This window comes from Sceloporus occidentalis, unplaced genomic scaffold (assembly GCF_023333645.1).
Source record: "Sceloporus occidentalis isolate IW3139 unplaced genomic scaffold, rSceOcc1.0.p SCAF_35, whole genome shotgun sequence".
Classification (NCBI taxonomy): Eukaryota; Metazoa; Chordata; class Lepidosauria; order Squamata; family Phrynosomatidae; genus Sceloporus; species Sceloporus occidentalis.
This window is the reverse complement of record NW_028317015.1, coordinates 370,040-386,474: the sequence shown is the minus strand read 5'-3', so window position 1 is coordinate 386,474 and position 16,435 is coordinate 370,040. Positions and strand designations below refer to the sequence as shown.

General features: G+C 40.3%; 1 protein-coding gene across 1 annotated transcript in view; it reads left to right on the top strand.

Annotated features, from left to right (window-relative positions):
• Positions 1–16,435, top strand: part of MORN1 (MORN repeat containing 1) — an 87,144-nt gene that overhangs the window by 30,116 nt on the left and 40,593 nt on the right. The window contains exons 9-10 of the mRNA XM_089487821.1: positions 2,904–3,027; positions 3,441–3,631. Of these exons, the coding sequence (XP_089343947.1) occupies positions 2,904–3,027; positions 3,441–3,631 (315 nt within the window). The remainder of the gene's footprint in view (positions 1–2,903; positions 3,028–3,440; positions 3,632–16,435) is intronic.

Below are 16,435 nucleotides of genomic sequence, written 5' to 3'. Positions count from 1 at the left end.
AGTTTGTACTTTTTAGAGACGTGTGATATCAGTTTATGTAATATCTGCACCTGTTTTTACCCTAGCAAATGGTACAAATGTTACACCAAGACGTCTGCCTACTTCTTAGACTAGATAAACACATTTTTACTACGGTAACTTCTTACAGATGACCGGAATCCATCTATTAATAGGGCCACTGTGTTTGAAATATATAGCTCTGACGTAGAGCCAGAATTTATCTTCTCGAGTTATTTTGGACTAAATGCTGAGACACGGTCGGTGTTTGGACAAAGCAGGAGACGAGGCTTCTCAACCAGAAATAGCCCACACATTTGTTTTTAATTTGTCAAAAAGAAGAAAAATTGCCGTAGAAAACTTCATCTTAAATTTTTTTTGTTAAATAAACCACCTCCCTGGAGATGGAAATCATTATCACGCAGATATGGGCCATGTAATAAATGAAATATTAAAAAACTGTATTTTTCCAAAAGCTGATACTGTCCAAAAAGACCCATTATTTTTCTTTATAAAGTAACTAATATCATTTTTTGTGTAACTGTAGTCATAGGTGGGATATGCTTCCCATTTAAAGGAAAAGACTGCATGAGCTACAATATAATTCTCTTAGAATGTTATCTAGATCACTTATATTGTGCTTATTCAGTTATACTTCACCTTGTATGAGATATCCATTTAAAAAAATGTTATTGATGTAATAATAATAATAATTATTATTATTATTGTTCTATCACACGGGACAGCCACTGGAAAACAGGACCGGCTCAACTGTCGATTAAAGAGATAGACTTTAATTAGTACATTAGAAGCAATGGAATATTGTATATTTATATTCAGAATGAACAGTGGTTTTCTTCTAGGCAATGGAAACTAGAACAGGAATTGTTAATAAAGTACCGTATTTTTCGCTCTATAAGACGCACCTGCTGATAAGACGCACCTAGATTTTAGAGGAGAAAAAAAATGAAAAAATATTTTGAGCTAAAAAATGGGCTATAAAAAAAGGACATCATCCTCCCGTCATGCCTGCACAGAAAAAAGCTGGTCAGACATGATGGGAAGTATAGTTGGACTACAAGCGCCGTACTGCGCATGCGCCGGCGCCATACGTGACACGGCGCTTGCGTCAAATCCCCCCGTCCTCTCCATCCAGTCCGCCCTTAGCCGTCGCAACGGACCAGAGAAGAGGAGAGGCGGCGACAGAGGCGGCGGTCTCCAGATGAAGACCTCCCCTGGACGGCGAAGCGAGACAGAGACTGTCCGGGACACTTTTGGTGAGTACCGTATTGGCTCGGATATAGGCCGCCCCCGTATATAGGCCGCACCCTAAAAGTTTGGTGCTTTTTTAAAGAAAAAGTTTTTTTCTTTAAAAAAGCACCAAAAAACATACTGCCACTCTGCCCCCCCCGCCCCCCGAGATATGCTACCACTGTCCTCCCTCCCCGAGATACGCTGCCACTGTCCTCCCTCCCCGAGATATGCTGCCACTGTCCTCCCTCCCCGAGATACGCTGCCACTGTCCTCCCTCCCCGAGATACGCTGCCACTGTCCTCCCTCCCCGAGATATGCTACCACTGTCCTCCCTCCCCGAGATACGCTGCCACTGTCCTCCCTCCCCGAGATATGCTACCACTGTCCTCCCTCCCCGAGATATGCTGCCACTGTCCCCCTCTGCCCCCCCCCTCCCCAACTTACCGGAGCAGACTCCCGGGTGTCTTGCGGGGCCGGCGGGGGACATCTACGCAATACAACTTCCGGTGCGGCACATCCGGCACCGGAAGTTGCATTGCGTAGACGTCCCCCGCTGACCCCGCAAGACACCCGGGAGTCTGCTCCGGTAAGTCCGCGGGGGGTGCAGAGGTAAAACGCATCCGCACGATGCGCTTAGACAACCTCCCGTGCCGGCACCCCCCCCCGTGGGAAGTGCTGGCAGGGGAGGCTGTCTGACCGTATCGGGGAGTAGGATGCAGGTCCCCTGCACCGCTGCGGGGGATCTGTATCCTAACCCCGCTGTCTGCCCGGCGCCCGGGACTGCATGTCCCGGGCGTCGGGCACTAGACCCCGAATATAGGCCGCACCCCCACTTTAAAGTCTTAAAGTGGGGGGGAAAAGTGCGGCCTATATTCGAGCCAATACGGTATATCGTTGCCCCCCCCCCCTCCCTGCCTGCATCTTCGCTCCATAAGACGCGGCTGATTTTTCATCCTACTTTGGGAGGAAAAAAACTGCGTTTTATGGAGCGAAAAATACGGTACTTGCTTCTAAACCTACGCAGTTTGTATAGAGGGATTGGGAACTCAAAGCAATACTACAATATTGTTTCACAATACTATAGATTGTATTGCACGTTCTCATATAACATCAAAAATACAAATTCTTCAGTTAGGTTTATGCAGCCATTATAAGGTATTCTTCATGATAAAAGAAATTGTACATATAGGACAAAGAGACATACGGTTAACTGGCTTCCAGCAAAGAGAGTCTGGACAAGCACAGTATGGAATGAAAGAACTCTTAGAGTAACCATAAGGCAGTATGTGATATCAAAAGTGAAGTTTATACATTTTAGACGACTAGGTGAACCTATGTACTAGTTCTCCCAGAAGACATATAGATGATAAGAGCACTCTATAACTAACAAGCTTATATTTGTGTTAAAGTCCAATGTGCGTGGACACCAGTCCGTTCTACTGCTCGCAAATACAGTAGATGCATTCTTTAGTTAATGGAGTTAACAAGACTTCTGTCTTCTGTATCACCCCTTCTGACTGACAAACAAAAACTGCAAACTTTTGCTAGGTTTTATAAATTCATTTTGTGATATCTAAAGCTGTAAATGTTACCATTTCCACTCAACTCTCTTTTCTTCTATATGTGATTTTTTTTTTTGTTGTTGTTAAAAGATGAAAATGGACGTGTTTTAAGAATCAGCGCTGGGATAAAATACACTGAACCTGTCAAAAACCAGAGCATGAGCTTTTTAGAAGTAATAGAAGGCTTTGAAGAGAAGCGGTTTCAGAGTCCATTGTAAGTGTTATAATGTGAAGCAATGTAAAAGACATTGTTTTCATGAAAAAAAATTGTATGTCTATAGTGATCTTAAAAGGTAACATTTGACATTGTATAGAAATTTTAAATTGCTGTATTTTTTAACATTTAAGTTGTATCCATTAATCAAATAATGAACCTGTACAATGAAGAACATCATGAAAGCATAGTAACTAGGACAGAGAAAAAGAACACCATCTTGAGTTCTAAAGCTTTCTGAGCTCAAGGTTTTAGTTCATTATTTAAAAAAGTAATCAATTGGACATTCTTGTATTTTTTGGTAAGTTTCAATATGTTTGTTGCATATTTTGTTTATGTGTCCTTCAGCAGTACTTAGTTTTATTTCATTTTTTTAGAACAAACTTTACTGATTGCAAACCTTTTTTTTGCAGTGGCTATGAGTGTATTAACTATCCTTTGACAAATAATTCAATAGAGGGTCAGGAACAAAAAGAAAATCTTCTCTCTGATAACCAGTCGGGATGTGAATCTTCAAACATGCCACTGCACTCAGTCAAGAGTGACCTTGAAAATGGAGATGATGGTGCATGGAGAGCAGGGGATGACCAGAAAACCCTAGATGGTGAGTAAACATAGAACTCTCCTTTAGGAGAAGACTATACATTTTGCGAGGAAAAAAACATTTTGTTGATTACATTGATGTTACAGCTGCAGGTCACTGACCATTTTTCCACCAAGTCATATTTCCTATGAAGTCCATAACATATACTGATTCAACAAACCTTGTCTTCTACCAAACCTATACATCTAGCTGACACATAGCACATAGCTATAGCATTAGGGTTTGATCATGCCTCCTCATACTTTGAGTGTTCACCTATGCCCCATCTCCTCCAGATTGTTAGCCCTCCTTACTTTGTTAGCCCTCTGTACTGGGGTATGTTCCAAAAACATCAGCATTTATTTTTAATTCATGGCAAAAATAATTATATCCAAATGAATATACTGTATAAAAACTTTGGTTGTGCCCTCCAAGAATCCTCCTTGCCATATGGCGAGGAGGCATGGTTGACAGTGGGTGGTATTTAATGTTGGAATGACAGGTAAATAATTGTTCCATAAAACCAACCAAAACTAGGTGTTGGCAGGGAGGAAACCTTGTTGGGAGTGGACAGTGCTAACAGCCAGTCCCCTTGCGTTGAAGTCAAGGTTTCCCCAGAGGCTCATGGATCAGCTGCCATACTTGGAACCCAGATATGCGTATGTTTGATTGTCTCAAGCTTTTGGTTTCTACCAAAACCTAGGTGCACAACTTTGGCTTCAAAATTACAACAACATATTTATCTGAGGTCCTCCCATCAGCGCAACTAAGATCAACACAGCCCCCTCAATCTAGTACCATGTGCTTCCTCTGCAGAGGACAAAGCCGGATGTCTGTCTAGAACAAATCACTGGGATTTATGAGATAACACACATGTCCACTCCCTCCCTCAAAAACAAGACATGGCAAAACAAGATCCCAGCAAGGTTGTCGAAACGCATTTCAGTGAAATTCTAATGCATTTTATTTATTTACCAGATTTCAATATGATTCATAAGGCATCTTCCCTTAGGTATATTATTCCTTGAACTCCTATAGCATGAATAATAGTTTGTATCTCTTGGGTGTTTTGCTGGCAACACATAACAGAGGTATAATATGAATAAAATATTATCAGACGGAATTGAAAACAAATATATTTGTTTCTTGGAAGGTGGTGCGGGCATTTTAATTGCACAGACCAAACGATTTTAATATTAGCCGGTGTATTTGAGATTAACTCTGCAGTGGAGCATCTGGAGGGAAAATAATAAAAACTTTAACGAGGAAAAAAAAAAAGAGAGACGGCAGATGATTAAGAAACGAGCTACAACTGAGGGGAACGTGGAGTAATTTTTATCAAGCCTCGCCATCTTTAACATATAAACATATTAATATATTTGTAGTCAAAGTGACAGATGAGTACTTCAAAACAAGTAATCAAATCACACTGAAAATTCTGTTAAAATTGCATAAAAATAAGGACTATGATCAGAGGCGTATCTACTGAAAATAGCGCCTATGGCAAGCACTGAAATTGCGCCCCTGTCCAATATATAATTATATATATATATATATATATATATATTATATATTAGTCCCTGCTGCCGATAGCGGGTATAGATCAGCACGCAAACCCAGATCAATTGAAATTCACTTGTGATCTCAGCACTGAAGGTATATATCAAATAAACAGAATCAGACATACAAGTCCTGTATTTGCAGGTATACAATAATAATATATGAAACGTAGCATCGCAGGTATAGATCAACTGAATAAGACATATTAACCCTGTATTTGCAGGTACACATAAATAATGTATGGAAACATAGCATAGCAGATATGGATCTACAGCATAACACAAAAACCCAGCTTTGCAGGTAAAGATCAATTGGAATTCACATAAAAACACAGCATTAAAGGTATATTTAAAACCCCCTAAATTACAGGGATAGATCACAGGTTGCACACCGCAAAGCCAGCCCTGGCGTCCACACTGCCGACATAGAACCTGACCAGCACCCAGATTACACACATAAGATTTGCCATCTTTGTCCCCAAATAGCCCACCACAAGTCAACTTTGTCCCCAAACAGTCCGGCCAGTGCCATCTTAGTCCCATATACACCCTGCCTGTGCCATCTCGGTCCCCAAGGCTCAAACCTCCTGCTAGTGCCATCTTTGCCCTTCCACAATTATACATCTATGATACACACAAACACTTTTACAGTCACTCACTAATTCACACTTTAATTCAGACAACTCATCCACACATTAACTCATGCTCTCCCTCATTCAGACAATTCATCCACACATTAACTCATGCTTGCCCTCATTCAGACAACTCATCCACACATTAACTCATGCTCTCTCATTCACTCAATGCATCCACACATTAATGCACACTCTTTACTTATATCTACCCCCCTCCCTCATCACTTTTTAACTCCCTCCCTCCCTCACCACTTTTTAACTCCCTCCCTCCCTTACCACTTTTTAACCCCCTCCCTCCCTCCCTCCCCACTTTTTAACCCCCTCCCTCCCTCCCTCCCTCCCCACTTTTTAACCCCCTCCCTCCCTCCCTCCCTTACCACTTTTTAACCCCCTCCCTCCCTCCCTCCCTTACCACTTTTTAACCCCCTCCCTCCCTCCCTCCCTTACCACTTTTTAACCCCCTCCCTTACCACTTTTTAACCCCCTCCCTCCCTCCCTTACCACTTTTTAACCCCCTCCCTCCCTTACCACTTTTTAACCCCCTCCCTCCCTTACCACTTTTTAACCCCCCCCTCTCACCTTGAAGTCCAGCGACGGGAGCACGATGTTGCTGTCTTCCTGCACCGCTCGCTGGTGCCCGCTGCTTCACTGCTGAGCGCCGTAATATGACGTCATATTTCGGCGCCCAGCAGTGAAGCAGCGGGCACCAGCGAGCGGCTTTTAAACACTGATGCGGAGGAGATAGAGGGGCGCCTAGCAACCGCTCGGCGCCCCTCTATCTCCTCCGCATCAGTGTTTAAAAGCCGCTCGCTGGTGCCGGCATTTCATGCAGAGCGCCGCAATATGCCGGCATATTGCGGCGCTCTGCATGAAATGCCGCCACCGGGATGGGGGTAGAGGGCTCGTGGAGGAGAATGAGGGGCGCCGAGCGGTTGCTTGACGCCCCTCTCTCTCCTCCGCATCAAAAAAAAATAAAAAATGCCGGTGAGCGGCATTTAAAAGCCGCTCACCGGCGCCCCCCCTGAGATGGCGCCCATGGCACTTGCCATGGCTGCCATACCCTATATACGCCTCTGACTATGATAAACAAAAGAAAAACATAAGAAAAATAAGGCACTTGAGTAAATGTGAACATGCAACAAAATTAAGAAAAATAAATGACATATAAAATAAGAGAAACTCCGAAAGCATTGCATGATGTCCTTAACAAAATTGCCTGATTGGTCACATTCAGTATTTCCAGTATGTCAAATTCAAAGACATCAAGTCCAGTAAAAAAAAAAAAAGATTCCCAGTTTGTTGTAAAAAATGTACATTTAGCAGTGTGGCTATGGGTACGGACAGCGTCTGTCCATTTTCGTCTATAACACAAACTGCTATCACTGAAAAAACAATCAACTATCAGCACAGCCTTTACTAGATATGTATGATACAAGATACTATGATATATTATTGTTGTGATTGTAGGTTGGACCTTTTTTACTACACCATGGGTGTACCACTTGAATAAGATGGCAAAATTGTATTTTCCGCTAACAGGAGTAGCAGTTGGAAGGAGATACCTCTGCTGCCCTTAATAGTTCTTTTCCTGAAAGAAAACAAAATAAACTGCTCACCATCATGAAAAGAATAATGAGAAGAAGGAGATGGTTAAATATGAGGGACATGTGATAAAAAGGGGCATCATGGAGTAGGACGGGGACAGGCAGAAGGGAGAACTTTATATACTGGAAAGGATAGAGCGATAAAGGGAGGCATTATGGTGAAGCATTTAAAAAGGATAAAGGGATGGAAGTAGACAATATGAATAGAAATATGTTAATGCTAAAGGGAGACATTGGTAGGGGAATGATAAAAATAACAGAAGAGTAGCAAAGATGAAGATCAGGGGAGGGCTGGCAGCCTAAGGCCTGGGGGGCAAGTCAAGTGAAGTGGCTCCGCCCCCTCGCACTCACCTTTCACCCCTCACGCTGCTCCCATCACTATGCGGCCATCAGACTGCTGGAAAACTTATCTAAACGGCCGCTGGGTGCTGATGCCACCGGCCGGAGCTACTTTGATCCTTTTTTTTATTTATTTAATATGCCGGATCGGCTTGCCATATTAAAAATAAATAAAGTATTAAAGTAGCGCCGGCCGGCAGCATCAGGACCCAGCGGCCATTTAGATTATATTTCCAACAATCTGATGGCCGCATAGTGATGGGAGCAGCGTGAGGGGTGAAAGGTGAGTGCGAGGGGGCGGAGCTTTCACCCCTCACGCTGCTCCCATCACTTGGCGGCCATGGCATACGGCCGCTGCGTGCTGATGCCGCCGGCCGGCGCTGCTTTAATACTATTTTTTTTTCATTTAATAGCCGATCCGGCTTGCCATATTAAATTTTAAAAAAAAAGTATTAAAGTAGCGCCGGCCGGCGGCATCAGCACCCAGCGGCCGTTTAGATGATATATCGGGCGGCCTGGGGGGCAATTACCCCCTGCCCCCCGGCCCAGCCCGCCCCTGATGAAGATATGTCTATGATTGTTATAAGCATTTTGAGTGTAAAATTATCTTTTGTTTGAAATGTCATTGAATTTGAAGATGGGACGCCTATAATCAAAAGAGTAGGATACTTAGACCAACCAGCAATACAACAGCTCGTAAATGGACAAATATCCAGCGACAATAGATAGGTCAGGCAAAAGTTAGACAATAAGCCTTGTTCCTTTTCAAACTCAAGAGTTTCAAGATTCCTTCATCTGGGTGAGACTTTGTCCAAAGCAATTGGTGGTCTCTGTTTTTGCCCTCCTTGCCCGATTAGGTAGTATTTTCCTATAATAAAAATGGATGAAAAATAAACCAGCCCTTCATCACTAATAATTTATGTGATAATGCATAGTTGTTAAATGGGGATTTTCCAAATAAACGCAGTACCTTTAGCCAGTTTGTCAGCACCGGACCACATCCCAGCATTTTATTAGCAATATCTGTCGCTGTACATTCATCAAGAATATACCGGTCTTAGCCCAGTCTTCTAATTTGTTCTTTTCTTTTGTTTAACATTGTTTATGACTTTACCCGATTAAGGTACTGCACTTAATAGTTATTTTACTAATCAAAATTCTTAATCTATAGAAGGCTTATGTTAGTCTAAAAAAAGAATAAAATATGTGAAATGTTTGCATGGCATTCCGTGTTGTAGTGCATGAAAAAGCACATGGTCAGTAATAGTTTAAACATAGCGACATTTTTATCACTTGGTTTTGTAAATGGCAGTAGTGTCTTTTCAGCAAACAAAAATAATCTCTTTTATCTTTATGAAGCTGCACCAGGGAATTCAGACAGAGCTGACCCATGCATTCTCCTGCATTTCCAGTGTGTCCCTTGTCTCATTTTTACTTGTTTGAGATAGAGAAGGCTTCTGATTTATGACCAGTAGCAGATATATTTAAGGTCAAGTACATTAAATCAGTCTATTAATACCACACAAGGTCCTTTCCGACAGTTACAATTACTTGTTACTTTGAAGATGAGTCTGGTGATGTCATCTGAAACAGGGAACGGGTTTCTCAAGACTATTCTGGGAGTTCCCTTTTGCAGATTCAAAATTAGCATGTTAAGTGAGATCTGCAGTCTCAACATGGGGCTCAAGCTAGGTCTCGAAAACCAGAACCATCCACTTACATAAAACTTTTATTTGAAAACACACATTGCTAATTGTAAAGTTGCTCCAACTATCTTCTGCCAATCGGCACATTTTCAACCCCAAGCAATAAGTGGACCGATTTTCCCTTCTATGTGAACAACCCAAAACCCCAGCGTTTTGATCTGTACATATTACTTATTCTTATGATTGATGTGAAAAATGCATGTTGGCGCCTTAGAATTGTGATCACGGAAAATGATTTGGTGCACGCCGTGGCAGCCAAATCAAAGTCAAAGGCTATATTTTGTAAAGCACTGATGTAATAGATTGACTGTGGGCATGCAAGTTTATAGAAATAAATGATTTCCTATAATTTGATAATGAAAAGAACAGGTCATGACATTATCATTTTAGCTTATAGTTTAAAGCCATAGTCAAACAATACACAACATGGAAAAATATAAAGAATATTGACTATGAAAGGATACACAATCTCTGTCCACAAACCAGCAAACCCAATTATTTAGATTTTTCAGCTCACCACTGAACTTTTACATAGTTATCATGAAAATCCAGTCGTGTTTGGTACTCTTGGGGTACATCCTTGTTCTTTGTTAGAAAATACATACATCCCAATATGTGTAGTCATGAACACAACATAGTTTTCCTCAATCAACTTTCTTTCCCCTCTATACCTCCTCGTTTGTCCATTGATTGAGGTTTAGTTTGGCTTGGACTTTGGAGTCTTGACCACATATTTTTAGATGACCCTGCAAACAACTTGCTTGCAGAAGTAAGTGGCTACAGTAAGTCTCTGCTCAGTGGCCACTTGTGGCTTTTTGGTATTCTTCCTCTAACATCATAATCCTAGAGTCCCCTGCTTTGGTTATGTGAATTTTAGCTGTTGTGACATTACAACACGGACAGGTGCTCCGAATTCCAACATGGAAAACAGAAAAGGACGCCACTAAAATAAATGTTAACTTGATGCAAGCTAAACCGTATGTAAAGGTGCATATTGGAACATCTTTGTGGCTTTCTAGTATACATCTTCAATGCTAATTAAAACTTTGAAGATTGTTTTGATTACAGTAACTTGGGTTAACGACATACTGTAGTATGTGCTGTAATTGCAAAGTAATTACAGAGATTAGGCTTTAGTGCATACATTTGTCTATAGGATTTACTTCCTTAGCAATATACTTTGTTTCCACATTGTACAGCGGATATTTCTCACAATACACTTTAATATGCTGAGCTCTGCTACAAGAAGATGATATAAAATAATAGAATATGATATGATATGATAAGTTTAGGATAGAATAATCCAAAAACCATGGATGAAGCTATTCAATAATATGCATTATATATATAGAAATACGTTTATTCATTAAAGTGGGAGTTTGCAGGCGAGTGAATCACAGGGTGAATCACGAGGGGCTTTTTTAAAATTGCATCATGTTGAGATTATCTCCACAAGATAAATGGCCAACAAATCTCAGGTTTTCCAGTTAGATTTGCCCAACTATGACAGATTCCAACTTGTCTAACTCTACAGATGGGCCTTAACCTAGGAAGTTATTAGGATTGTAGGTATTATGGGTGAGTGATCCATCTGACTTTTGCAAACGCCATGAAAATGTTTTTCAGACAGTTGCCTAATGGGCTTTGGGGTTAAATTCCATACTGATACCGGCTCTTCTCCCCAACAGAACAGGACTTCTTAATTTTGTTTCAATGTAACATTGTAATTAGATCCTATGTTTATCTGTCACTTGTGTCTATCTGAAAAAAAACACTGGATATTACTAGTAATTCACACTCAGATCATCCATAAAAAACAGTCTACTGCCCCTCGGCAATGGAAGCTCTTGTGTCATAATTGTTACACGGTTGCAATAATGTGCCTGCTGACTGTGGCCCTGGAATTCTGAATTAATTAGCAGTCTTTTGTCATGGGTGCTGATCACCGCTTGAATACCTTACTTCCGTTAGTGAAGGAATTTCATCAAATTATATACAGTGCATAATTTCAAATGTGTAAAAAATCCAAAGTACACAGAAGTAAAAATGTATAAAAAGCAATTCTGGTGCAAAGTTTAAAAAGGGGTCTTATCACCATAGCAACAAATGGAATGTCCTTTCTGAGTCGATCATTCAAGAAGCTACTATGATGCAGAATAACTTATTATGCTTAATTATTCAATTTTTTTAATATATTTATTTGTATCCACTGTTGAGCTATACCCGTATGTTCATCTTTGTAACAAAATGAATTCATACAGAAGTCAAATATGACTATGCCGTCGTAGTGGGCGCATTGTTTGCCGCAAAGATATTAATCATGTCTATTTTTTTTTTTCTAATTGTATTCTCTTTCTCATTTGCTATGCCTCCCCCACACCAGACATTGTGTCTGACTAACATGGAGTGCCACCTACTTCTTCTAAACTGAGTCATAGCTTTGAAATCATTGTCAAGAAGCACAATAATATTGATGGGAAAAAAGTAAACCTCAGTAGGAAAGACATTGGCTTTTAGCGTGCAAAGGCAACGGCAGGCTTGGCCTTGTGGCTACCATTACTTTAGTAAGACCCTGTGGTTTTGTTGCATTAAATAATGAGATGATATAAAGGGCTTGCTTTGTTCACATGCAAAATATACGCAAGGAAAATCGTATGCACTGGGCAATAATGGAATTTCTCTACCAAGGTCTAATCTGCTGAATAAATCTTCATAAAGAAAATTGTTGGGTTGATTCTGCAGAGCTTTGTTTAAATCTTTTATTCTGTAGTTTGACATTAAAACTAGAAATAGAATTTTGTTTTTCTGGCAAAATTCCTGACCATTTCTATGCTGAGATATATAGCAACATATTGTATTGATCCATCCTTTGTTAAGGAATTGAGAGTGTATAATAAGCTACTTAATGTACAACTTGCATAGACCTTTCCTCTATACATACAAAAAATACATTGAGATTGGCTCACCGAGGACAGCCAACCACATAATAGTCTGTCCTGTGGTGCATCCTTGCTCAGAGCATTTTAGCTCTTTTGTGCAATTACCAAGGAAAAATTCCACTGACATATCAGTCCGACACAAGAGCAGTCTAGAAACAAATCACAAGGGAAATTCCCTCTGCACAAGGGAACCAACAACCCCTTATGTACATTTTGGCCTTCATGGTCCATATCTGGACTCACCTTTCCACTTAGTTGGTCCCAAGAGACCCCCGAAGAGACCCCAGAAGGGCAAAATACCATGCACAAAAGGTGTGAGGTTAATATCATATTTGAATATGGTATTTCGCCCTTCAGGCATTTCATAGGGATTGCTCCAAGTGTAAAGTTGAGTCCAGACGCAGCCCTCCTTGCTCTCTTGCGTATAAAGGGATGCCAGCTGGACCCTACTGACAAGGTCCCTCAAGGACAAAATGTTCTTCTAGGTTTGTACAGGTTTCTTGCCTCATATTTCGGTTCTGGACTGCCCTTGTGACGAGATCTGACTAATATGTCAGGGGAGATTTTAGTTGCTCCAAAGCAGGAATGACCGGTAGGACACACTATTAAGCAGCTGTCCATCCTGTGCATTAATCTCAAACTTTAAAAAAAATATATTTGTTCTATTTTGCACCCTAAGGGTGCTGCTTGCTAAATTAAGTGCTGCTTAGGTAGCTAAAATCCTGTCCATCTCGGCCCAAGCATGTCAGAACAAATGCTGCTCAGAAGATTTACTGTCTTCCGTGTTCTGATGATTTGGAGCCTTCATACACTTCAACTGTGAGGTTGGATTTTCAGCCTAACCCAGTAACACACAAGAAACTCAACCTTCATTAGACTTGAATGTTAGACATTGAATCATGAATGGCATAAGCTCATATCCATCCTGCAAAGTTGAACTTATTCCACAAGGCTAATTTGTCTAATACCAAGATGAAAGTGAACCTTGCTGAATTCAGGGTCCAGTGAACAGATCCCAATTTCAATGTTCACAATGAAAACATTGTATGGTAAAAAAAACCAACAGGCACTGCAGAAATATTTCCATCTCCTTAAACTTCACATTGTTCCACGAGTCTACGTAACGGCTTCACAGCGGTTGCTGATGCTACTATAACCTTCTCTCACAGTTTGTCACATACATTATCGGAACTAAACATAATCAAAAAGAATGACTTGACTTTGTTTACAGCATCACCAGGGAAGAGAAAGACATCCTAGAGAAACAAAATATCAATGTATTCCAGACTCCTCCAGCATGAAATGATTGATGGGAACGAGCTTTCTTGACAACAGGGGTTGGTCTCACTTCTCTTGGTGTGACATTAGTATCCCAAAGTGCTTTCTGACTAAATAAATAAATAAAAATACATTTATGTAATAGATTCCATTAGACCTGTCACCAAAATATTTTGTATGTTAACTTATATATATGTATACTTTTAATATATTTCTAATATATTTGCGGTTACTCTTCCTGTCTGATGTTCTGTATATTTTTATTATTTATTTCAGATATTTTTATTTTTGTCAACACTTTCTTTAAAAAAGTTGTTTGTATGCCTGGTAAGCATCAGGCTAGCTAAACAATGCAGGGTTTCTCAGCCATCATTTGGTCAATGCTCAAATTAACAGTTTTGGAGTATACCATCAAATGCATTCATAATAAATGGCTGGCAGAATTTTTGTATTATTATTATTATTATAAAGGTTACCGATTAGATCCATTTTTTTAGGTTTTTTTTTAGTTTTCTATTTTCTCCTAACTCAAGTTTAAAACTCTACACTATAGATGTTATTCTTATTTTTTATATATAATTTTTTTTTTATTAATAGCTATGTTTTGGGGGGATATTATCATAGCGGACGAGAGTGATTGTGTTATTGTTGAATAAAGTCAGATACAAAATTGTAATGAATAATATAGCTCCTACTGAGATTAATTGTATATGTACTTACATTTCAATGAGATTAATGCTTTTGTTGACATGTAATACTTAAATCATGCCTAATTTTTCGTTAGCGCGGAATCATTTCTAATGTAGAATGCAAACGAGCCCATCATCAGATGGGAAATCTTCCAGATTCTATTATTGGCTAAATTATAGAACCCAGAATTAGCAACAAAGCAATTTGATTTTGTGGTCAAAGCAATAGTTATATTTAGTCTGTTAACCTTTGATAAGTCCTTCCCATAGCTTTAAAATTGTAGAACATTTTATGCTAATTGTTGTCAGTGGGGTTTCTGCCACGGCCCCATAGTAATTTCAACCCATTGCATCATAACGCAGGTGCTGATAATTGCCAAATTGCCATATTATTGTAAGCTTTTTCAGCGTTTTACATTTATTTTTAGATAACACATGAATATATTACAGCGGAAATTCCATTAAAGAATTGCCCAAAAAACCACTAATAACATTTGTACAAAAAACAATTATAGGTTATAGGTACTATGCTTTAGTTCTTTATTATTTTAATGTTTAAGTACTCAATGATACATATTATTATATAGTTTTTAACTATTTGAGAGCCAACAGGGAACACAAGCACCCAAGACATTATTCCATCTTCTTTACTTTACTGAGAGAGCGGTAGATAAGTGGAACAGCCTCCCAGTGGATGTAGTGGAGGCCAAAACAACGAGGACCTTTAAATATGCATGGGATAGGCACACTGGCATAACTACAGGGATCGCATCGGTTGGAGCTGCAACAGGGCATATGCCTCTAGGCGGCCCCTTCTTCCTGTCTCCTCGTAGCGGTTCAAAATAGTTTAGATAGGGCCCTTCCGACCTTGGCCGCACTGCTCCAGGTCGAAAGGGCCCTTTCTAAACTATTTTAAACCGGCATGGGGAGACAGGGATGTATATCGGGGTCAAGTGTGTGAGCATGTATGTGTAAGTTGGTGAGACGGAGTGTGTGTTACAATGAATGTGTACGTGTGTGTTAGTGAGTATGAGTAAGTGTGTGTAATTTGTGTAAGTGTTTTTACATATGTGTCCCAGAGTATATGTTGGAAGGGGCAAAGAAGGCACAGACAAGCTATGAAGTTGGGGGGCCAGGGGCAATTTTCGCACCAGGGCCCTGTGGTTTCTAGTTATGCCCCTGAATAGGCATAAAGCTATCCTGAATCTAAGACAAACCAAGGACTGATTAAGGTCTGAGGCTTTCCATCAGGAAAAATGGGCAGAGTAGACGGGGCGAATAGTTTGTATCTAACATCAAATTCTATGTTTCTAATAAGAGAAGTCAGGTTTGAATCTCTAGTACGTGCTTCGCCATGTTAAAGAGAAATTGCATCCAATTACTCAATTAAAAATGGAGCACCAGATGCTCAGTAAACTGCCATAACATGTTTGCTTTTTAATCATGGTGTCCCACAGGGGAACTTTTCTGATAGCATCTGCTTGGATCCATTCCTGCTGCTGCATCTGAGATATAGCCGCGGCGATATTTACTCTGTATTGCCAAGACAGGATGGGTTTTGTATTCTGGGTGATGTGTGGGTGATGGACCTCTCTGTTCATGGACTTTTGTCCAGAGTGACCAGATTAAAAAAAGTAATAGATGACGATGCATCATGTGGGGCAGCACTGATTTTAAGGCAATATCCACTTTGCCAGCATGCACTTAATTCTCCTGAAAAAATGCTTAGCTTTATGTATCTTATAGCAAACATATAAGTAAGTTGTAAGTTGTAAAGTGAATAGTGAAACATTTTCAGTGTATAGCAGAAGTCTGGTGTCAAAGCAGATGCTATTTAAACATTTTTATTGCTCCCCCCTCCACCCTCGTTGATAAAAAAAAATGGGGAGACTGGAGTGGCTAAATGAGACTTTGTTGTACCTGCTTTCATGGGCTATGGTTTGTTAACCACGGCCAAGGTAAGAGCCGCAGGATTCACCCCAGCCAAGTGGCCAAGTAATAAAGCAGCCCAAGACTTATCTGTCAGACAACAGGCTCGATGTCAACTATCCAGTCATATCCAAATGGCATTTACAT